Here is a 23,628-nt window from a genome sequence, read left to right as displayed (position 1 = left end):
AGAGACTAGAGGACCTTATTTCAACTCCTCGCTCTGCTATTTACAGCTACTGCCTGTGTGACGTTGAAGTTACCTCTCTAGGTCAATTCCTACATCAGAAAAATCAGGGATAGATCATCTATGATGTCCCTTCTAGCTATAAAGTCAATAATCCCATTTACCATAAGCTACCAAGTGTCAGAGCTGGCATTTGGACCGAGAGATAGGTATTATTTCCCTATCTCATTATATTTGGAAGTTGGAAGGAAATCTTAGTGGCCATCTGAACTGATCCATACCCAAAAGAAACCCTCGCTATAACACAGCTACCCAGCTTTTGCTTAAGGATCACCAAAGAGAGGACTTTCACAGCTTCCCAAGGAAGCTTTGTTAGGGAAGCCTAAATTGAACCCTTGGCAGCTGAATAGTTAGGATTGCTGGGGAGATGTCCTGTTGTTGCCCAGTTCTGTCTTATTCTTTGTGACTCCACTTGGAGTTTTCTTGGCAAAGACACTGGTTTTCCATTTCCCGTTCCAGCTCATTTTACAGATGAGGAAACTAAGGCAAACAAGGTGAAGTGACTCGCCCAGGATCAAACAGCCAGTAAGTGTCTGAGGTTGGATCTGAACTTAAGAAGATACTCCAGGCCCTCTATTCACCTAGTTGCCATTAGGCTGTTCTGCTTTCATCTTCTCTACTGCATCCTGCTTTCACCCCATCCCACACAAAAGAGTCATTAAGCTCCAGAGGAGGCCATGGTCTTACGCCTATTAGACTCAAATTCTTTTAAGAAGTTCTGGAAATTGAGCAGAGAATGCAGATACCTTGTCTGCCAAAGCCAAGAGGGATGCATTTCATCTTTAAACAAGACGCAATTGTTACAGAGAAAAAGCCACCCTCCACCCACTGGAAGTGGGGCATGACAGGATAACGGTCTGTCTGTTTGTGGTCTCGTGTCCACTGAAATGAGCTCAAATGTTTCAGGGAGGCCAGGAGACTTACAGCAAATCGAGTTAAGATGTAGGCACCAGCTCCGGTTCCCATTCCAATCACGCTTTTCAGTCTGTAGGAAGAAAACAAGTACCCCCCCAAAGAGGACCTCCTGTTAAATGGGATTGAGAGACCCACACATAACAAAAGCCCAGTTTCTGCTCCAGTTACCTGCCCTCTTCTGATGAGGTCAGATTTATTCCGAGTTGACAGCTAGCTCAACAGCCACAATGGTGTGTCATCAAAATAGCAAATTGCCCCCCAATCCCCCAAACAAATCACTGTTTTGTAACTAGACAGGGGCCCGTGACCTCTCCGTTGCAGTGGCTTCATGCCCTTCCCTCCCTGCGTCCCAAGTCTCAGCTTCTGTGAAATTTACTGGAATGACTATTACAACATAGCATCTTTCTGCCTGGGAAGCTTAACTCTGCACTTGATGGGTAAAAAAGAACATGGCCCTGGGATCTGTAGGGTATGGAGGCAGGATAAAGTATGCACAGACAGGTCTTACTGCACAATATTTCTTTAAGAAAGAAGCAGTCTTAACTAAAATAACAGGACAGAAGAAAGTAAATGGGAAGAGACAAATATCAAAGGACCATTTCTCCTCAAAAGGCAAGATGGATCCAGGGTAAAAGTTTGAAGGTCACCCTACTAGCTGCTACCCTTTAACTCCTCCATGTTCATCCAGTCTAACAGCCCTGTAATGGCTTAATTTCCTTCCCAATGGGTCAGGTCTCCCAATAAATGCCTTCTCTTCTATGGGCTCCTCTGATCCCTCCCCTTTCTATCACTGCTGCCCTGGCATGTCTCAGTGCTGGGCACATAGTAGGTGCTTAATTTTGGTTAACTGATTGGACACCTTCTACCTTCTACAAACTATACCCCTACACTCCCAGATGGCAGGATACAACAGAAGGAAATTAATTCTAAATTACAAAAAGCAAATTTTTTTGGTAGCATTTGCTAATTTTTTTTAATTCTTAATTTATGGAATAAAAGAATTATTCCATAGCATAGTATAATTTAGAAGATAACTGCACATGAAACTGTAGAAGCAAACTTTTCTGAGAGCCTTACAAACACACATATGCACACCTCCTCTTCTGATAGACCAAAACCTATCTCTAAATTCAAGTGCATTTTGCCAAAAAAGAATTAAAACCAAAGACACCATTTATAAAGAAAGAAACTGCTTTCTACTACCAACACATTTGTTTTTCTTACCCAAACTGGTGGAGAATTCCAGGAATCATTTCGGCCAGCTGATCCATGGATGGATACACATACCTGTGGGAAGAAAGTGTATTACCTAATAACAATGCCCAGTCATTCAGAACACATTACTTCATCCCAATCTGACTCAGTTTCCTTATCTGCAAAATAAATGGGTTGAAGTAGGTGCTTTCTAAGATCTCCTCTAGCTTGAAATCTATGATGTTGATCTTTCCATCCGCAGCAGAAGCAGAAAATCAGAAATTGAAGCCTTTCCTAGCAAGACAGTGTCAAAGTCCTTGTAGATCTTGGTCATATGGGGTCTGGAATATAAGGCTTTGTTATGATAATGGTGGTAATGTCTGGTTTAGGGCACCATATTTTAGGGACACTGACGAAATGGAGCTACAGGAAAACTAGGATGGTGAGAAGCCAAAAGACACAAATATCCGAGAATCAGTTGAAGGAGCAGGCAATTTTTAAACTGGAAAAGACTTTGGGGGAAGATGAAACAGCTGTTTTCACATATTTCAAGAGGGAGCAGTCTTTTTCTACTTGGCCCTGGTGGGCAGAAATAGTATGAAGTTGCAGAGAGGCAAACTTCAGCTCAAGAAAGAAAAACCTCCTAATAAGAGAAGGACTCCAAAGGTGCAACAGCCAACCTCTAGAATCAGAGACTTCCCTCCTGGAAGGCTGGATCATCATTCCTGAGAGTTGTAGAAGGGGTGCCTGTTCAGGAATGGGTTAGACCAAAGCCCTTTTAATTCTGAGGTACTGTGACTCTGAAGGCCAGCAGCTGGATGGTGCAGCAGAGAGAACACAGGACCAGGAGCCACAAAGGGATGAGTTCAAATCTAACTTCAGATATGTACTATGTGACTCTGGGCAAGTTACTTAACTTCTATCTGCCTCAGTTTCCTCAAATGTAAAATGGGAGTAATATTAGTACTACTTTATAGGGTTGTTGTGAAAATCAAATGAGATGATATTTATGAAATGCTTGTTTAGTATTATAATGCCAGGCAAAAGGTTGCCACTTGATCAATGTTCGTTTTTCTTCTCTCTTCCTTAATTTCTATCTAGCTTAATTTCTGCAAAAAGAAACCTCACAAGATTGTCAGGAGAATCAAAGGAGACAATAGTTATAAAGGACTTACTTAGCATAATATCTGGCAAATAGTTGATGCTTAATAAATGTTTTGTTTCCTTCCTTAATCTGTCTCTACCTCAGTTTCCTCAAACACAAAAAGGAAATATTACTATTACTTCACAGGGCTGCTGTGAGAATCAAGTAGGATAAAATTTACGAAGTGCTTGGTTAGCTGGCGTAATGCCTGGCAAATACTTGGCTGTCATTTCCTTACTCCCTTCCTTCCTAAAGAAACCACAACTAGAAACAGCTTAAAACCTTCCAAGAGCCTGCAGCCTCTTAAATAGAGAAGTCCTAACATACACACCTGTAAATAACTCCTGCCTCCTTCAAACCTGGCCTTGAGACAAATGGAAACCAACAGGACTGATTCTGGCCCTATACTGACCTCCTCCATTTCTGAGGCTGATCGGGCTTGTGTTTCACTAGCACTACAGTGTACTGGACTGAGTACATGCAAGTATTCAAGTATAATGCAAGGCTCAAGATCCAGCTCTGGCTCTTCTACCACTTCTAGAATAATGTTTACACTCCCTCACAGAGTGAGGAAAGAACTTTGTAAACCACATGTGCTTCGAAGTCTGACTCTAAGCCTAACCTTAAATGAGAGCCTTTGACTCCGAGCTATTACGAACAATCACTTTGAGAAACGGGGCTTTCTTCCCAGAAGATTTCCTGATTGAGCCCTCACTGGACTTAAATAGTCTCCAGTGAAAATTAAGCATTCCCCAGGTTCTCAACAGGTTAAAAACAAGAGGCTGGAGATGAGAGGAAATTTAGTAGGAATAGATGTAAAAATCTGCACGAGCTCAAAAAATCAATTGCCTAAGTATGATGGAGAGGAGAGATATAGCTGGGTAACAGCTCTTAGTGGTAACTCCAGGATTTTATTTTATGGTAATTTCATTAAAGTCAACAGGATGATGTGACTGCCACAAAGAGCATCTTTGGCCGTGGAGTGTCTAGAAAAGCATCTCCCATTTTTTTTTTTTTTGGTCTTGGGATGCATTTATACTCTTAAAAATTGAGGACCCCATCAATTTTTGTTTTATGTGGGTTACACCTATTGATATGTTAGAAATTAAAACGTCCTAGTGTTATCATGAAATTTTTGACTTCCTGAAAGACTTTTATAGATTCCCAGGGACCCAAAAATCACATTTTTAAGAACCAATGGTCTAAAGAAAGGCAGAAGACATCCCTGCTAGTCACCTTGGTCATGGATATTGGTCTTGAGTAATATCATGTTTGGCAAGGCAGGAAAATGAATCAATTCAAAAGCTGTGTCTAAGTATTTGAAATACCCTCATTTGGTAAAAGGGATTAGATTTGTCCGTTGTTATCAATTGTTTCAGCTGAGTTCGACTCTTCATGACTCCCTTTGGGGTTCTCTTGGCAAAGATGCTTGGAGTGATTTGTTCTGCAGATTATTTTACAGATAAGGACACTGACATAAACAGAGGTTAAGTGATGTACCCAAGGTCACACAGTTGGCTAAGTGTCTAAGGCCAAATTTGAACGCAGGAAGATGAGCCTTTCGGACTCCAGGTCCAGTACCCTGTTCACTGTGCCATATAGATGCCCTAACCTTGCTAGGTAGAGCAAATATTTTCATCCCCATTTTACAGATGGGAAAAATGACAGCAAGTTAAATGGATGAACTGGGATTCAAATCAAGTTTCATATTCTATGTGCCAGGAAAGGTGTTATTATCCCTTACAGATGAAGATACTAAATGCTCGAATAAAAAGTGATTTACCCAAGAAATAAAGTCAAGTCTAAATATCCCTGGCTCTCAGACAATGAAAAAAATGTATTCTTTCAAGTAGTCACAGGGAAAAGGTACCTCAAATTCCATGAGACAGAGGTAAGGTCCCAAACTTTTGAAGAGGCCTTTTGAGTGAAAGCACTGAACTAGCAGCCCAAGTGGTTCTATCCTGCCAAAGGTAGATTTATTGACCACTCATTACTTTAACAGTTGGTTAATAATTAACTAAGTCCTTGCTTTTTCAATAAGCCTTTCATTTCAATTACCTGGTCAGTGTGGGTCCCATCTATTTATAAGGTAAGGAATAAATGCCCATTTCTAATAGTATTAGAAGCCCATTTTTAATCCCTTAAGCACTGAGTTGCTCCCCCGCCACGCCCCCCCCCCCCCCCCAACAGAAGAGGGTAGGGAAAGGAGGTGCCCTCCAACAGATCAGTCTCCAGCAGTAGAAAGCTCCCTGGGTACATTTCCATCTGCCTAAAAAATTGAATGAGAAATACAATGCTGTGGTGGAGAAAGACCATGATATTTTAAGTCCCAAGGACTATTTAATAATTAATTAATAACTTAATAATTAGACCACAGGCATGGTACATTCAGTGTGGCAGAATAGAAAGCCCACTCTACTGAAAAGAATCTCCCTCTACTCAAAGAGTCATGAAGTTGGACTTCTGGTCCCAGGTCTGCCACTAACTAACCAGGTATATAGCATTAGGCAAGTAACTTTCCCTTCTCTGGGCCTTAATTTCTCATTCAAACTCAAAAGGCTTTAAAATTTTGTGTCTATTACCCTATTAGGTGTTGAGATACAGTCCCTGCCCTCAAGGAGTTTATATTCTATTTCCAGGAGAAGATGTACCCAGATCAGGAACGACAAAATATATTCAAAAAGCAAAAGAAATCTCAGGGAAGAGAGATGCTCACTACTAGGGCAATTGGAAAAGGCCACCAGGGTGTAGAAGACCTGTGGCTGAGTCTGGAAGGACTTTAGGAATCATAATTTCTTGAACTAGGAGACAGGCCCAGGAGTCAATAAACAGTGCTGATGAAGGAGTCCCCTTAGAGCTAGTGTCATGGAAGCACCTGCTAGTACCCTTTGTTAATCATTTCCTCCCTATGCACCCCACATCTCACAGAACCTAAGGACCAACTGTAATGTAGTCCCTTTCCCTTTACAGGAGGTGGGGAGAGAGATGACTCTAAAGAACGCCTAATCTCATCAAATCTAACCCTTGCATTTTACAAATGATGGTAATCATGGCTAACATTTATAATATAGTGCTTTCTACGTAAAGGCATTATGCTAAGGACCTTGTAATTATTATCTCACTTGAGCTATCATCATCCCCATTTTACAGATAAGTAAATTAAGGCACAAGTCAAGTGATTTGCCCAGGGTCACACAGCCTATGTGTGGCTGAAACCACTTTTGAATATTAGGTCTTTCTGACTCCAAGCCCAATGCTCTATCCACTGTACCACCAAGGTGCCCCAAATGAAAAAAAAGAAACAGGAACCCAGAGATGACTTGCAGACATTGGCTATCTTTCAATCTGGCCTCCTTTCTTCATCTTCTCAAACACATTTCTTTTATTTCTGTCTATCGTCTTTACCCCAGGTCTAACAGAGCATTAGAAAGGACCAAAAGTCAAGACAATGTATGAGTTCTACTCCTGGCGTGGCCACATAACACCTGAGTGACCCTCTCCATGGCCTCAGTTTCCCCATTTGGCAAACAGGGGGATTGGGTTGAACTGGAGAGACAGATGTCCACCAACATCCCTTTCCAGATCTAAATTTATGACCCTAAGATTCAATACCATTCCAGCCCTGGTCAGGCCATCCTCCCAATACCCTAACATTTGCTGAAGACGCTACTACATGTGGAGTCAAAGGACATCCATCCTTCAAACACATACCCCACAGGAAAGGATGCTGCTCCATCCTGTTGCCCAGGAGCATCCACATGGCAGACGGCAAAATGCTGGGTGATCTCCTGCATGTCCTCTGAATTGAAGAGAGGGTTGTAGCAGGTTTTGTCTATAGGACAGAAAGAGCAGGGGAAAGGAAAGACAAATTAATTTTAAATGATACTTAGAGGGCCTTCTCTATCACACCAAGCAGAAGGAGTCACCAAATGCTTACATTCCTCCACCTACAAAAGCATCTCTTACAAAATCTTTGATCATGCAGGCTATCCTGGCACACAGTAGGTGCTTTACACATGTCTATTTTGCTAATTCCTTGAATGCCTCTATCTGGGAAGCAACATGTTCAAATGCTGGACAGCTCCAATTATCAGGAAATACCTCCTTGGACTGAGCCCAAATCTCCTACAGCTTCCAGTAGTTCACTAGTCCCTGCCCTCAGGGTCACAGTCTGACCCCCTTCCAAATGACACCACTCAGGTATTTAACAGCTAATGATAGCTAACAATTATATGCTAAGTTTACAAGCAACACTTTACAGCTATTAGCTCATTTAATCCTCACAACAACCCTACAAAGGAGGTACTACTTCAAAGGAAACCGTACTATTTTAAAAGGAAACCTGGGCTGAGAGAAGTTATATGTGACTTGCCCAGGGTCACTCAGCTAATTTCTAAAATGGGCTTCAGATTCAGACCCTCCCAAGTCCAGCATTCTATCCACTGCCCTACCTAGATGCTTCATTATTGGAAGGTCAAGTCTTTCCATGAATGTTTCAGTTCAGCAAGCAGCAGAGTACAACTCGGAACACAAGATTTGGAAACTAGGTTTAAACCCCACTTCTGACACATATACACTGATATCACGGCTTAGCTCCCACCTGGATCCCACAGGATCCAGGCCTGTCAGCAGTCTTGAGTTAGATTTGACCACATCTGGTCCCTATCCCAAGGCACATTCCTCCTTTCCCTAAGAATGTGAGAGTGGCACTGGCATCAACAAGGGGCATTTATTTGGATAACTACTCCTGTCCCTCAACCCTAGAGCTTGTTAAAAGTTAAACAGCATGATTTGTCCAAGAGGAATCAATTAGAACTGCTGTCCTATTGACCCCAGGAGGAATCTAAGTGGAAACTACAGAAAAGTTTGATATAAGGGTCAGCTGCCTGGAAATCAGAACACTAGTGCAGAACAAGAGGTAGTGGGTTCCCCCTCAGTCCTCCAGTAATGGCTAGATTGTGCTGTCAAAGCAGATTCTCATTCAGACCACGCTGGACTAGATAATGATAACCAACAGTAATAGTGTTTATACGATGCTTTAAGGTTTGCAAAGTGCCTTTATAGATATTACCTTATTTTGATCTTGACAAACCACACTAACAAAGTGGGTGCTATTATTATCCCCATTTTATAACGAGGAAACGAAGGCAAACAGAGATTAAGACACTTGTCCATGGTCACAGAGGTAGTAAGACAGGCCCAGATCTCTGCCCACTGCTCCACTTAGCTGCCTCCAAGATAACTTCTGAGAGCAAACTCAAAGTCTGTCATTTTTTCCCTGTCTACATATCTAAATTCCCAATAAGAATAAAAACACCTTGAGGGCAGGGTTCTATCTCCTTACTTTTCCAGTATATCCTCCACATCACTCTCACCACCGTCCAGACCACATGATGTACTTAGTAAGTGTATACCAGACCAAGGTCGGACTCTAAACCTCTATAAGAGGGTTGACGAGTTTTCTAAGAGTCCAGACAAATGCACTGACCTCTAGGAGTAACTATCCTACTGAATGCAGTGTACCATGAGAGGGAAGTCCAAGACTTTCGGTAGAAAGGTACTGGCTCTTGAGGTCCTGAGTGTAAATGTTGCCTCTAATGCTGACCATACATGTGACCTTCAACGCCACCCCAGGCCTCAGTTTCTTCATCTGAAAAATCTGACCATTTGACCTCCCAAGTTCTCTCAATCCTGCCTCTCTAGCATCTTATGATAAAAGCTAACCCTTCTCCTACTCAAGTCCTCTGCAGATACCTCCTGCCTCCTCCCAGTATGATGGCTATGAATTGTTTTTGAAAAGTCATGTCAAGCAGAAGCAAACTCTAGCAGATGGAACAGGGTCCCAACAACAGACTGTGCTTCTATGTTTGGAGAATCAGCCCGGGTGAGGAGAAGCTCACTCATCGGAGGGGAAGTCATCTGAGAATGAGGGATTTTGTTGTCTTTCCCCCCTCAATCACACCAAAGCTCATGGGGATTGTGGTTTGAATTGGCTTAAGAAGTACCCACAGGGATGGAATCACTGATCCTAGAAGTATGGTAATACAATGAGAATATTCCTCCTCCCGTGTCTCACCAAATAAGGTTTATTTCATGCTCTCTGGTCTGGCATTCAAAGTCTTCACACCATGGCTCTAAAATTGCCTAACACTTATTCATACCTCCTTTCTCACATACTGACTGTTCCCCAAACAACCCTCTCCTGCCTCTGTGACCTCTCCTTTCCACCACTCACATAATCTTTGCCTTTTTAAAAGATAGCCAATCCTGTAAAATCCACTTCAAATGCCACCTTTTAAAACCATGAAGCCTTTCCTGAATCCCTAGCCCAAGGTACCACCCCAACCCCAGCGCCAAGGAGTCTATGGACTGACCTCACAGGGCCTGTGAACTTGGATGGTAAAACAATCACATGGGAAAACAACCTTAATTTGGTAGGTGGCTAGGAAATAACGCAATTCATGAAATTCAGCACTTCCTCTAAATATATTTTTTAAAACATCATTCTCCATGGCACAAAAAGGGTTAAGAACCCCTACCCTAGCCCTAACCTCTAATAACCAATTTTCTGCTAGATGCTTACTGTATTTCTCCTTCTATCAGTTACTTGTGTAAATCAGTCTTATCTCACTTACTAGACTAATAACTCCTTGAGGACTAAGTCTTATGAAATGTGGTATGCTATATAATGGGATCAGGTAGGTGGCACAGTGGATGGAGTGCAAGTCCTGGAGTCAGAAAGACTCATCTTCCCAAGTTCTAATGTGGCCTCAGACACTTACTAGCTGTATGACCCTGGGAAAGTCACTTAACCCTGTTTGCCTCTATTTCCTCAACTATAAAATGAGCTGGAGAAGGAAATGGCAAACCACTCCAGTATCTTTGCCAAAAAAACCCAACTGAAAAATGACTAAACCACAAAAAGAGAGAAGCCAGATCAGCTTAGGAAGGAACTCAAGTGCCATGAACAACAACACTAGATTCAGTTCATCGTCCCAGTTCTGTGTCATTCTTGCTATATGACCCTGGGAAGTTTCTTAGTCCCAAGTTTTCTTTTGACTTCATTTTCCTCATTTCTAAGACGGGGAATAGTGATGCTGCCCCAAAGGGATTATTGTATTACAACAATGGAGGTTAAAGCATAACGTAAATGTTGATTATTATTATTAATAAAGCATCTATTGAGCTGCATTTGAACCCCGGCAGAAGACAGAGAGCTTATTGTGCTCCCAATGTGGCTCCCATACAGTAGGGAAGCAGACAACTCAATACAGAATACCGGGAATTCTAGGCTATACCATGCATAGTCCTGCTCTTCTAAGAAGATCTGATTGAGAAATACAGAGGGACTTCCTCTTACTATTCTCTCCTTACAGGGGTGGGACACACAAAAATGAGAAGATTCTGATTCCCAGAATCACAGAATCTCACATTGTTGGAAGGGCCCCCGGAGGTCTTCTGCTCCATCCCCTACACGAATGTGAAACCCCCTCTACAAGACCCCTGACAGAGGGTCACACACCGCCCACTTGGAGGACATTTGGGAAGGGGAATCCACACCTTTAGAAAAAGCACCAATTAGAAGAACTTTGGGCTTGGTTATCAAGCCAAAAATCTGTCCTTTTGCAAACTCTGCACTCACCGCTCCAAGTTCTGGAGCCAAGAGCAACAAGGTTTAATCTGTCTTCTTCAAAACAGCCCTTTAAAACTCAAAAACAGCTGTCAGGCTTATTCTACCTCCTCTTCCCCAGACTAAATAATCCTTCACAATCCTGACTGCTCTCCTTGGGATTTTCTGTCATTGACATGATGAGATGGCTTCCCTGTGTTGTTCTTTTTCAGTCATTTTTTTTCAGTGTGTCCAACTCTCTGTGACCCCATTTGGGGTTTTCATGACAAAGATACTAAAGTGCTTTGCCATTTCCTTCTCCAGCTCCTTTACAGATGAGGAAACTGAGGCAGGGCTAAGTGACTTGTTCAGGGTCACACCACTATTGAACAAGGCAGAATTTGAATTCACATCTTTCTGACTCTAGGCCCAGCATTCTGTTCACTGTACCACCTAGCTGCTTCCTCTTTTGGATCCTCTCTAGTTTATCAGTGTCCTTCCAGAATATTGATGTCCAGAGAGGGATATGATACTCAATAGGGTCACAGGGTTTAGAGCCAGAATAAGCCATAGGGATGGTTAACAGAAAACGGAAATTCCAAGTTAAGTGCCTAGCTCAGGGGTGGGGGAACCTACAACCTCAAGCTTGGACTGAATCCAAATTTCACAGAAGAAATTCCCTTAAGAAAAGGACTGGTTAGGCCCTAGCCCAAAGCAAAAGAGGCAGCAAAAGTTAGAACTTTAATCTGGTTCTGGATTCCAAATGCAAATGCTTTCCTGGGCCTCCCCACCTTACACTGCCACACCTACAGCACACTGAAGTGCTCTTGCCAGAGCAGCCTACAAGGAGCTCCTTCCCTCGGTAGCTCGGGACAATAGCTCTCTCAGTGCAGCCTAACATCTTTCCTGGATCTCCAAGAGATTGGCTGGGCAACTTACGGTTCATGCCAATGTCATGATACGTGAGGATGACAGGACGGTTGCCCTTTGGGGTCCCACAAACGGTGACATGGACCGAGCCATGTAAAGTCTCAATGTCCTGCTCCTGTGGAAAGAACACAGAAAAAATACTTTTCACCAAGAACTCTGATATGTCCAGTTCCTCCTGGACCAGGGTTTTGGCTGCTGGCAATCCTATTTCTGGGCTGGCTGAGTCCTAAAATTACCTCTATGTTCTTCACCTGTGTTACAGATAAACACAAGTCATCACCAGGAATAAATAGGAATTTTCTCTGCCCAAGGGGCACAGCTTTCTTTCACCCTTGTGCCAAAGGGCAACAATTGTGATCAATGCTTAAAAAGATTCACCCACTGTCCTAGAGGCATTTTTTAGATACCATGCCCGTTATCAGGCCAGGGCTTCATCTCAGCGCCTGCCTTGAGTCTTACCATGACCATAAGATCACACATGCAGAGCTGGAAGAGATCTTAAGGTCACCTAGTCAAGCCCCCTCATTTTACAGACAAGGACACGGAGGCCCACAGAGGTGAATTTACTCCCTCTTCATTTTCGTCTCCCTCTGCGATCCTTTAGTTTCCCTCAAGGCTCCATTCAAGCACCACTTCTTTGCTTTCTTTCAAACCCAATCTCTCTATTTATAGATAATTCTCACTTTACATAAATTCACACTATGCAAATTTGTAAGGAGTTCTGACAGAAATCAACATTCCAAAAAAAAACCTTTGTTAACTTTCCTGTACAGTACTCCCTCTGCTCCTGCCTCTCAGCTTGGCCCTCTGTAGATTCCCCCCACTACCGCCCCTCCCAAGAAAAAAACTTAAAAGAAAAGCCCTAAAAAGATCCTTCCAAGCGAAAGTAGAACAGACCCCCTCCCCCAAGAATCTGCCACTGCCACAGATATAGGGATTCGACTTGAGAGAAAGGAGACCTCTACCCTGCTCCACCCACAACCCCACTGACTTATCTTCTGCCATCCATGCTTGGACACCTCAGCTTTGTCCCTGGTCCCCCAAGCATCAACGGTTCTGTATCCGTGTCTTTCTACACATGCCCATTTACTACATGTCCCTTCTCTCAGTTCTGGCCAGTCCTTACTCCCCATACCCCCCACCCAGCTGTTCCTCCTCCTGCCTGAGCCTGTCTGTCCCCAGTCCCTATGTGTGTGTCCTTGAACAAAGTGACAGCCACCTCCCGAAACAGGTGTGTGGCTCCCTTCCCTCATTTCCATGTGGGCAAATTCACATTACATAAAAATCTCTTTAGGCAGTGTTCTGAGGAATGGTCCATTTTACATAAGAGAATCGTCTGTATTTGTTATACCGTATATTTGTGTATGTGTAGCATCCCCTGGTAGAGTGGAACTCCCAGAGGGAGCTATGTGCCAACACCTAGGACGATGCCTGGCATGAAGTAGGCACTTAATACATGCTTACTGAATGAGTCACTGATTCCACAGGTCCCACAGGGAGGGAGCTGCATGGTTGGACTGTAAGTCTAAACCTTTTGATTCCAAATCCACACTGTGCTGCAGAGTAGAATCCACCTCTTATGAAAATAGGTCCTTGCTCTTCCCCCATACCACACTGCCTTGTACATGGTATCATCATCCCCATAACAAACTTTTATTATGCACTTACTATCTGCTAGCCACTGTACTGAGCACTGAGAATAAAAACGTAGACCCTGTCCTCAAGGAACTTCCAATGGAATGGGGGGGATAACATGCAACAGTTACATACAATACAGGGTACTTAAGAGTAAACTACAGGTCACTTAGAGGGAAGGTGCTGGCTGGATTGATTGATTGCTAAGGCGGCCCCTTTGGACCAGTCACCCAACCCACACTGTAGATTTCCAGGCTGGGCCCAGCATCCTCTTGTCATGGTTCTGAGCCAGAGGCCAGCACAATGGCCCAGTGTTGGATCTTGATATTCTCCATTGTCTCCTGACTTCCCAGAACCCTCCCTCCTGCAGATGTGTATGTCTCTATCCAAAAACAGAACAGAAAGCCAAACAGAAGGGGACTTTTAACTCTGGAGGGCATGGTTCCAACCTTTGTAAGAAGAACCAAAGTGCCTTAATCTCTTTACCTTTACAATGGGGATGACAGATCAGAAGATCACAGAAGGTCCCCTTCTGGTTCTAACCCAATTTAATTCCAACATTTATTAAGTGCCTGCTAAGAATAATGAATAATGTCCTGGGCTAGGTGCTGAGGATAGAGACCAAAAAACTTAGAACTGTCCTTCGCCTCAAACTTACCTCTCTTTTGGTGGGGTTAGGGTAGGGTGAGCAAGAAGGAGTGGGTTTATGTGACCTGTCAGTAATTGTCATGGACGGTACTAATAAGCAACAGGGAGACAGAACTTGAATCCAGGTTTTCTTGACCCTATGACACCATACTGCCTCTCTGCAGTAATAGATACTCAACCAGTATCATATTTAGGGAAATAAGTTGGATCTAAGTGCATTGAGGGCAAGGATTAGCTCGTTTTCTTGTTGCCCAAGCACATAAGCAGTGTCTTGCTCTGCTGTTGCTGAACTGAGTCAAATCACATTTTATCCTTACCCATCACCTGCCTTATATTCTCCCCTTTACATCATGGCTACATCAATATTCCTCATGAAGCATTCCTTAAAATGATAAGCTGTCTAAAATCAGCAGAAAGCATTATCTGTAATGGAGATAAGCTAGAAGCCTTCCCAATGTGATCAGAGGAAAAGCGAAGATGGCCATTATCACCATATTATTCAACACAGAACTAGAAATATTAACCATAGCAATAAGAAAAAAATTGAAGGAATTAGAATAGAAAATGAGGAAAGAAAATTATGACTCTTTGTAGATGATATTATGGTATACTTAGAGAAAAATTCCTAGAAAATCAACTAAAAAACTACTTGAAATAATTAACAATTTTAGCAAAGTTGTAGGATATATAAGCCCACGTAAACCCACACAAATCATTGGCATTTCTTTATAGGATCAACAAAGGTCAGCAACAAGAGACAGAAGGAGAAATTCCATTTAAAATAACTGCAAACAATATAAAATACCAGGGAATCTACCTGCCAAGACAAACCAAAGATCTATACGAACATAACTACAAAACACTTTTCACCCAAATAAAGTTACATCTCAACAACAGTAAAAATCTCAGTAGTTTATGGGTAGGCTGAGTCAATATAATAAAAATGACAATTTTGTCTAAGTTAACTTAGTGCCATACCAATCAAAGTATATATATACATATATATATATACAGCAACCCAATGATCCAGGGTAAGTACACAGGACTCACAAAAGAAAATGCTATCCACATCTAAACAAAGAACTGAATATGCAGCACATCAAAGCATATTCTTTTTCATTTAATTTATTCTTTTTTTGTATTTTTTCCCCCTTTCCCCTTTCTTCTTTCACAATGGAAATGTTTTACATGATAGCACATGTATAAACTACATCAAATTGCCTGCCATTTTAGGAAGAGGGGAGGAAAGGAGAAAAATTTGGAACCCAAAATCTAGTAAAAGTGAATGATAAAATTTGTTCTGACATGTAATGGGGGGGGGGGAATAAAATACTATTAAAAATAATTTTTTTGTGTTTATTTTGCCTTAGAATTATGTGTTTATACTGCCTTGTCCCTACAATTAAACACAAAGCTCTATGCAGACAAGGAAGGCTGTGGTGCTTAGAACAATTATTATAGACCCAATAAATGTCCACAGAATGCTGAATAACAACCACTTTGGTATGACACAGTCAGTTCCCCACTACTAGGTCTTTGAGTGGCCTAGGAATTTTGTAGAGGGATTCTTTATTTAGGTGCTAATTGTTGGAAATGGCCTGGGGGGGTTCTCAATCCTATATCCTGTGGTTCTCTGCTAGTAAAGTCAACTTTTTGTGGTATCCTCATATTTGTTACCACAATTAAAGCCTCACAATAGATAACAGAAGTAAAATCACTTTGTAGGCCGTAACCATACAAATGTAAAAAGCTAGAAACAACCCTATCAAAATATATGGATAGTCTTAACAACCAATCCCCCTTTCAAAGACAACCCAAAATTCCAGCCCCCATGAAGCTCTCCTGCCTTCTTCCCCAAAGTTATCTGCACCAGGCCCTCTGGTGGAGATGCTTCCCAAATTTCAGATGACCTTAACCTCACACATCCGTCCAGTCAATTCCCAAACCAGCTGCCTTTCTCTGGCCAGAAGGCATGTCTGCATCCAGGCTACTGTGAGGGTGGCTGAGAAATAAAGATGGAATTTCCTTTTCTGTCATCTCACCCCATGGCCGGCTCACAGCCCTAATGGACCCTTAGGAAGACCAGCCACAAAAACCCCACGAAGTCTTGTGGTCCAATGGAGCACTTGAAAACATGGGCTGTTTTGTTATGTTTGTGTGGGGGTGAGGGGTGGGGAGAAGGAGGGGGGATGTGGAATGAGGAATGAGGCCCAGAGCAAAATTCCCCTTTTTCAAAATAAATCCCAAAAAGAAAACTTAAAAAATTCACACTCATCCAAAAAGATTTTAAATCACCCTTTCTTTCACCATGTTTGCTTACTTATTTACTCACTCCCCCGACAAAAGTACAGGGTCTCTCTCTTCTACAACCACTGGGCAGCTATACCTGGAGGTACTTGGACAAAGTTCACTTATCAGGAAGAAATTGTTGGGCCAATCTTGATGCCAAACAACTGAAGGATCCCTTTGACTTCCAGAAAGACTGTACTCCTGCCTGACTCTGGACTTTTATTGTGCCCAAGTACCCTCCACTCTTGTAGCTTCCTCCTCCTCTGTCTGATTCCTCCCAAAACCTCCATTTTAAGGTGGCTACCTTTAAAGGGATCTGTAAGATCCCTTCTAGAGCAGTTGTATAGTACAGTGGATTGAGCATTTGGCCTGAAGTCAGGAAGACCCACCTTTGTGAGCTGAAATCCAGCTCATATACTTCCTAGCTGTGTGACCCTGGGTAAGTCATTTAACAAAGCTTGCCTCAGTTTCCTCATCTGTAAAAGGAACTGGAGAAGAAAATGGCAAATCACTCCAGCATCTGCCAAGGAAACCCCACATGGAGTCAGAAAATAACTGAAATGACTAAATAATAAAAATAAATTCTCTTCTAGCTCTATGATCTGATATTTCCATGACTGTAATTTTATCTGTGTGGGCAATATCCCTCCCTGTCAACACAGATCACATCCCTTCGATCCCACGAACACAGATCACAACACAGAGCACACACATCTACTGCCACCAAGATATCTCTCATTCCTGAGTGGAAAGGATTTCTGACCTGTCATTAAAATTTTATCACTGTTGACCAACCTCTTGAAATAAGCCTCTCCAAACTTAGCTAGTCTGATCTCCAAATGACACACAGAGACTCCATCATTACACCCAAACCCAATGCCTTCCCAGCTTGGAAGACCTCTACTCCAGCAGTCTCAAGAACTTCATGCCATCATCAGGCATCAAGGTACTAGTTTTCCTACTAGGTGATAAATATTTTTTTAACGAAACAATGACTAGAGGGATCACCAGGTAGTAAGGAGACCTGGATGCAAGTTCTGATTTTTAGGCAAGTCACAGAAAATGCTAACTAGGCAACATCAGGCTTAAGTCTCTACTAACGTTATCATATTTAAATTCAACCCATTGTCTTAGCTTGGCAATACCTTTTCGGAAAGGTGAGCAGGTAGATTTGCAAGCCAGGGCTAGAGAGTCAGGAAGACTCCTCAAATCCAGCCTTAGACACTTCCTAACTGTGTCACCCTAGGCAAGTCACTTAATCCTATTTGCCTCAGTTTCCTCATCAGTCAAATGAGCTGTAGGAGAAAATGTCAAGCCAAGAAAACCACAAATGGGCTCATGAAGAGTTGGACAGAAATGAACAATTCTGTAAGAGGTCTTAGAAATCAATTATTGAGTGCCTTTATGTCAGAAAGGGACACCAGAAATTTCTTAGTCCAATTCCTCATTTGATTGTCAGGAAATCTCAACCCTAACCAAAGAAGTGATTTACCCGAATTATCCTGGCAATACACAAAAAGGATCAAAAAGTTAACGTTTAATCAGATCTCCTTCCTGGTCTTTTTCTAAGATGTCAGCAGCTCCAGACATTGCCCAGTAACCAGAGGTGACTTCAATAAGTTCTTCTTGGAAAGAATTAATCTAATTAAATACTTCAGGCCTACTGCGATTTCATCACTGTGGTTACTCCCTCTACAGCCCCTCTCTGTAGCTTTGTAGACAAAAAAGCTATAGACCAAAATTCAGAATTCATGAGTTTCTCCAAACTGCTAGGCTGGCCTCATGACACCCAGGCCATGACAGGGCCCAAACACAAGGCCTTTACAGCCTTGGAAGTGCTGGCAGACTTTGTGCTCCATTAGTATAACCCACTAAGAACCCAAGCTCACCTCCATGCCATAAAGAGGCATCAGAGGATGGCAAAAGCATTATTCTGTTTAGTCCACAGAGGTTAAAGATTTTTGTTAATGAAAGTAAAGGCTAGAGCTCTGAAATAATGTGAGGCTCGCCAGAGAGAAAAGTCTACGTGATCAAATTTTAATTAAATATGTGCTCTTTTAAGAGGTTCACAGAAGGGACAAGTCAAGATGATCTTTTTATGAAGAGATTAGGATGGCTTGTGTTTAGCCACAGTTAGAAGCACCAACAGTTTGTTTTCAAGGTTTAGGGATAAATGTCTCCTTGTAACGTTTATTCTAATCAGCTAACTACGTTTTTTATGGACAGTGGAAAGGTCAACCTCAGGCCAGCCCTGTTCAAATTTTCAAATACCATTCTGATTCTTTAAGAGATCAGGAGATTCCAAGGTTCCATGGAAGAACACAGTGACAGAATTACAAAATTACAAGTACTAAAGGGAACTGGAAAAGTCTTAAGTCTCGGTAGGCTGCTGCTTAGTACCAAAGATTAGGTGTAGAGCGCAAGTGTGGGACCATCAAGGCTACATATGAATGCAAAAGAGGGGAATAAGAAACAATGAATTCAAATTCAATGAGTTCAAATCCTGCCTCAGACACTTACTAGTTGTAGGACCCTGGGCAAGTCAATACATGCCTGCCTCAGTATCCTCATTTATAAAATGCAAATGAAGTTGCAGTCTACAAAGGTGATGGCTCTACCCACAAATGGGATCATAGCATCTATCCAATTCTGATTTGCAACGTCTGATCAGGCTGATAATTTGTCCTTTCTACAAACCTTCCCTGGAGGTGAAATGACCTGGTAAGCTCCAAGCAGTCTCCGAAATTAAGGCCTCCCTTCCTTTGACAGCATCCTATTCCCTGACTGATGTGATACATGATCAAACTGGATCAAATTGGATATTGAACATGGGAGGGAACTATGCGCTTCTAAGATGTAATTAACTCTCTCATACCCATTACTGGGGGAACCCATGAATACCAATGTATCCCACAACAAGGCTATTTCTCACATCTCCCCTGCCCAGCTACCAGGCTATGTGTTCATTACTCAAATATTTACGGAACACCCTAATCATCCTCAATAGAAGCTTCTGAATGCAGGGACCTTAGATTTGCTTTCATATCCTCTGGTTGTATCCATAGCAGGCGCCTAGGAAATGTTTTTTGAATTGAATATTATATCCCAAGCACTATTCTATAATCCCAAACATTTTTTAACCAGGGATCAACAAACCAGCTCATAGTTAGATTTCTAGAAGGCCTAAAGTTGGATGGAAAAGAATATCTTTATTAGCTTCTAACAAAATTTACCATTTCCTTCAATTATAAATGTGGGTGACAAATATTATTCTGAGTAGAGGTCTGGAGACTCCAGCAGGTCAGGTCCAGGACACGTAAAAAGGCTGACAATCCTCAGTCTAATCCATTGTCTCCCCATCTAACTGCAGTATCTTAAGCATACTTGGGCTTTGACAAAATCCACCCCAGGTATTCCATATTTCCCTAACTTTAAAAGCACCCCCTTTGAGGGTATTTCCCCTGACTTCACCATCCTATATGGAGACTGACTCATTTTTAACATAAACCAATAAACACTTTTATTAAAGTGCCCCTTATGGTCAGAGGATCTTATTATGCTGGGCACCCTCTGCTAACATGTCTTATCTAGTGCCTCATGGAGGTAACCCTGGACTCTTTCTTGAAGGCTAGGCTCCTGGAATACAAGCTCTGCCAGGCCTTACTAACCAACCATGCTTGAAAGGCTCTGAGTACCATACCCTACTCAGAGACTCAGTCAGGTAACCAACATTTATTAAATGCCTCCTCAGTACTGGGTACTGGGGATACAAAAGAAGCAAAAGATAGTCTCTGCGCTCACAGGGCTAACAATCTAATGCAGAACACCACAAACTAATACTAAATAATAATAAAAATGTAAAAAATAAGCTATCTATAGGATACAAAGGATAAGAGAAGAAGGCACTAGAATTATAAGGGGTAGGGATATCAGATTGGCTAACATGACAAACCAGGAAAATGATAAACATTGGAGAAGATGTGGGAAAATTGGAAGACCAATGCATTGTTTGTTGGTGGTGTTGTGAACAGATCCAACCATTCTGGAGAGCAACCTGGAACTGTGCCCAAAGGGCTATAAAAATGCGCATACCCTTTGACTCAGCAATACCACTTTTAGGGCTGTATCCCACAGAGAACATAAAAACGGGACCCACATGTACACCCTTGTGGTGGCCAAGAACAGGAAATTGAAGGGATGCCCACCAACTGGGGAATGGCTGACCAAGTTGTGGTACATGAATGTAATGGAATACTATTGTACTATAAGAAATGACGAGCAGGCAGACTTCAGAAAAACCTGGGAAGACTTATATGAACTGATGCTGAGTGAAGTGAGCAGAACCAGGAGAACTTTGTACACAGTAACAGTCACATGGTGAGATGACTGACTTTGATGGACTTAGCTCTTCTCAGCAATGCAAGTTTCTAAGACAACTCCAAAAGACTCCTGATGGACAGAGAAAGAACTATGGAGTCTGAATGCAGATGGAAGCATACTATTTGCTCTCCCTTTCTTTTGTAAGACACATCCTCAATCTCAACTCTACTAGACCTCAACTGCAAAATAAGATGACTGTCGAGAAAGGCCCAGAGCCCTAATTCCAAAACTAAACTTTTTAGACTCCTAGCACAATACCCTACCCACTGTATCACACTAATCGCATTATTAAGGAAAGCCTGAGAAGAAGCCCCACCATAGAGATTTAATGCAGTTTGGAGATACTGTATTTGATAAGAAAGGATAAAATAATCTAGAGATTTTTTTGTTCTGGGAAGGGGGCCAGAAAAAGAGAAGAATCATCCTAAGTGAGAACAGCATCTTTCTAACTATCCATTAATTCCTTTTATTTTAAAGATGAGCCATGGAAAAACTTAAAAAGTGTCTAGACAGGCTGTATAGTATTTTAGTGGAAAGAATATTGGGTTCAGAGTTTAAAGACTTAAGCTTAAAGCTGTTTCCCACACTTAGTAGCTGTGTGATCCTGGACAACCTATGCTTGCCTCTGTTTCCTCATCTGTAAAATGGGGGTAATAATAACCCCTTCCCAGGGTTGTTGTGAGGATCAAGAGAGATTATAATTGTAAAGTGCTTAGCACAGGGCCTTGCATATAATGTTAGTTGCAAGCATCTTGTTTATCTTCCTAAGAGAAAGATCTCAGAAGGGTAGGTGGGAGGAAGAAAAGGTTAATTAAGAAGGGTTCTTGGCTCATCAGAGCAGCAAAGCTGATGAACAGAAAATGCCCAGGAGAAATGATAGAGACAGAGAGAGAGCGAGAGAGCGAGAGAGCGAGAGAGAGAGAGAGAGAGAGACAGACAGACAGAGAAAGAAAGAGATAGAGAATGCGAGAGTGAAGGACGACTCAGGGAGATGATATCAATGAGGACAACAGGCTGTGCTAACTCCTTCACAGCCCAAGGCTATGCCAAAACCCTGCTGCTGAACACAGGGTCCTGGGTCCCAAAGACTGAGCCAATTTGAAGTTTTGCTTGGTTGATGGATTCAATCATATAAATGTTCCAGACAGGGCTGGAACAATTCTCACTGTACGTGCTGCCCTAGCCTAATGACCACAATCAAACCCAATGACGTAGGGGCTACCTTAATGACCAATTTTTTGTCAAAGTCTAGTGACTTCAAGTGGGGGGAAATAAGGAAAATAGGCAAGATGTGTAGAAGACAGGGTGGGAAAGAAGAGGGTGGACTGGAAAGATGGACAAAAGAACTCTCACCCTCTTCAGGCTCATCAGCTCCGGGCTGGACTTGGAATGATGAAAGATCATCGTTTCTTACTTCTGACACATTCACAAGAAACATGATCATGGGCAGGTGGTGAAGTGGATGGAGCTGGGCCTTCAAATCTGACCTCAGTCACTCACTAGTTCTGTGTGCAGGTCACTTCACTCCTGTCTGCCTCAGTTTCCTTAACTATAAAATAGGGACATTAGCACCTGCCTCACAGGACTCTTGAGCTTAAAATGAAATGTTATCAGTAAAGTACTTAGCATGGTGGCTGGCACCAGAGTAGGCACTTAATAAATTTAATTTCCTTCCTTCACTATTACTATACTTCTTTCTCACAGTCTCTGTAAAATGAGAGGTGTAGATTAGATGATCCCCAAAGGATCCTGCCCAGTCTAAACCCTAGTATCCCAGATACTACAGGCTGCCATCTATTGGCCCTGGAGACCAATCAATCATGAATACTGAGGGTTGAGGACTGAAGCTTCATTTCTGCCTCTCAGCAGAGCGGTGTTAACCACAGGTGAGCAATGAGGCATGCTTCCAGACACAGTCAATGTACTGATTTGTTCTGGAATTCTATCTGATACAAGGAAGGGTTCTTATTGGGGAACAAGGGAACAGGGTCAAGGGGCAAGCAAATTATGTATACAAAGACTAAGGAATACAACTTACTTTGAAGGCACTGGAAAGGGAGTTAGAAAATTCAAGCCCTATCAATTCAGGCACTAAATAGCTGTGTGAATGATCTTGAGAGAAGCAGTGTGAAAAAAGGCCTGGACTTCCTCTGTCACATATTACCGGTGCGTATTTGGGCAAGACATTTAGTCTCAGTTTCTTCATCTGAAAAAAAAGTGAAGGCAGTGTGCTAGAACACCTAAGGTCCCTAAGTGGCCATGGTAAGACTGGCTCTCAAATCTTCTGCCTGAATGAATCCAGGGCCCAGGTGTATTTTCTCATTTCTAGCCATCTCCCCAAACCCCCCACCCAAGTTCTCCTCCTCCCCCTCTCTGGACCTGTATTTCCTCATCTATAAAATGGGGGTGAGGGTGGGGGCAGCATTAGAAACTCCCTAAGGACCTTCCTGGCAATACTCTTCAAAACAGATTCCTGTAAGTAGATTCTCAACTGATTGATTTAATCAAAGCTGGCAAAAACAGAACAAGGAAGTATGGATGGAGCTGTGCTGACCTCGGTATGATGGAAAGGAAGCAAGAAAAGATATATATGAAGCCTCACTGTTCTAGGCAAAAGAAACAAGAAGTTGCTTCCTTCCTTCATGTGAATCTCAGTCAAGAGCTGAGGACTCCATCTATCTCTGTAGCCACCCAGGTATCCTCCTTCCTTCTCTCGCCTTTTGGAGCCATCTTATTTCCCAAGAGGAGGGTAGAGACCACTGGGAGACCTCCTGGCTACTTCCCTTAAAGTTCTGAAATGGACGGGGTGGGGAGAAGAGACAAAGTG

The 23,628-nt window shown here is 42.4% G+C and overlaps 1 protein-coding gene across 4 annotated transcripts in view; it reads right to left on the bottom strand.

The window, feature by feature from the left end:
• The window catches only part of NDRG1 (N-myc downstream regulated 1), a 76,432-nt gene that overhangs the window by 25,383 nt on the left and 27,421 nt on the right, over positions 1 to 23,628 (bottom strand). For 2 of the 4 annotated variants that reach the window (XM_072603007.1, XM_072603008.1), the window contains exons 4-8: positions 22,840 to 23,007; positions 11,859 to 11,964; positions 7,022 to 7,142; positions 2,197 to 2,259; positions 982 to 1,042 (exon numbers count right to left, since the gene is read on the bottom strand). In XM_072603007.1, coding sequence (XP_072459108.1) covers positions 982 to 1,042; positions 2,197 to 2,259; positions 7,022 to 7,142; positions 11,859 to 11,964; positions 22,840 to 23,007 — 519 coding nt within the window. The remainder of the gene's footprint in view (positions 1 to 981; positions 1,043 to 2,196; positions 2,260 to 7,021; positions 7,143 to 11,858; positions 11,965 to 22,839; positions 23,008 to 23,628) is intronic. The other 2 variants (XM_072603009.1, XM_072603010.1) reach the window with 1 other exon arrangement.

The sequence above is a fragment of the Notamacropus eugenii genome, chromosome 4 (assembly GCF_028372415.1).
Source record: "Notamacropus eugenii isolate mMacEug1 chromosome 4, mMacEug1.pri_v2, whole genome shotgun sequence".
NCBI classification, from domain to species: Eukaryota; Metazoa; Chordata; class Mammalia; order Diprotodontia; family Macropodidae; genus Notamacropus; species Notamacropus eugenii.
Note: the sequence above shows the minus strand (reverse complement) of the source record. Positions and strands in the feature narration are given on the sequence as shown.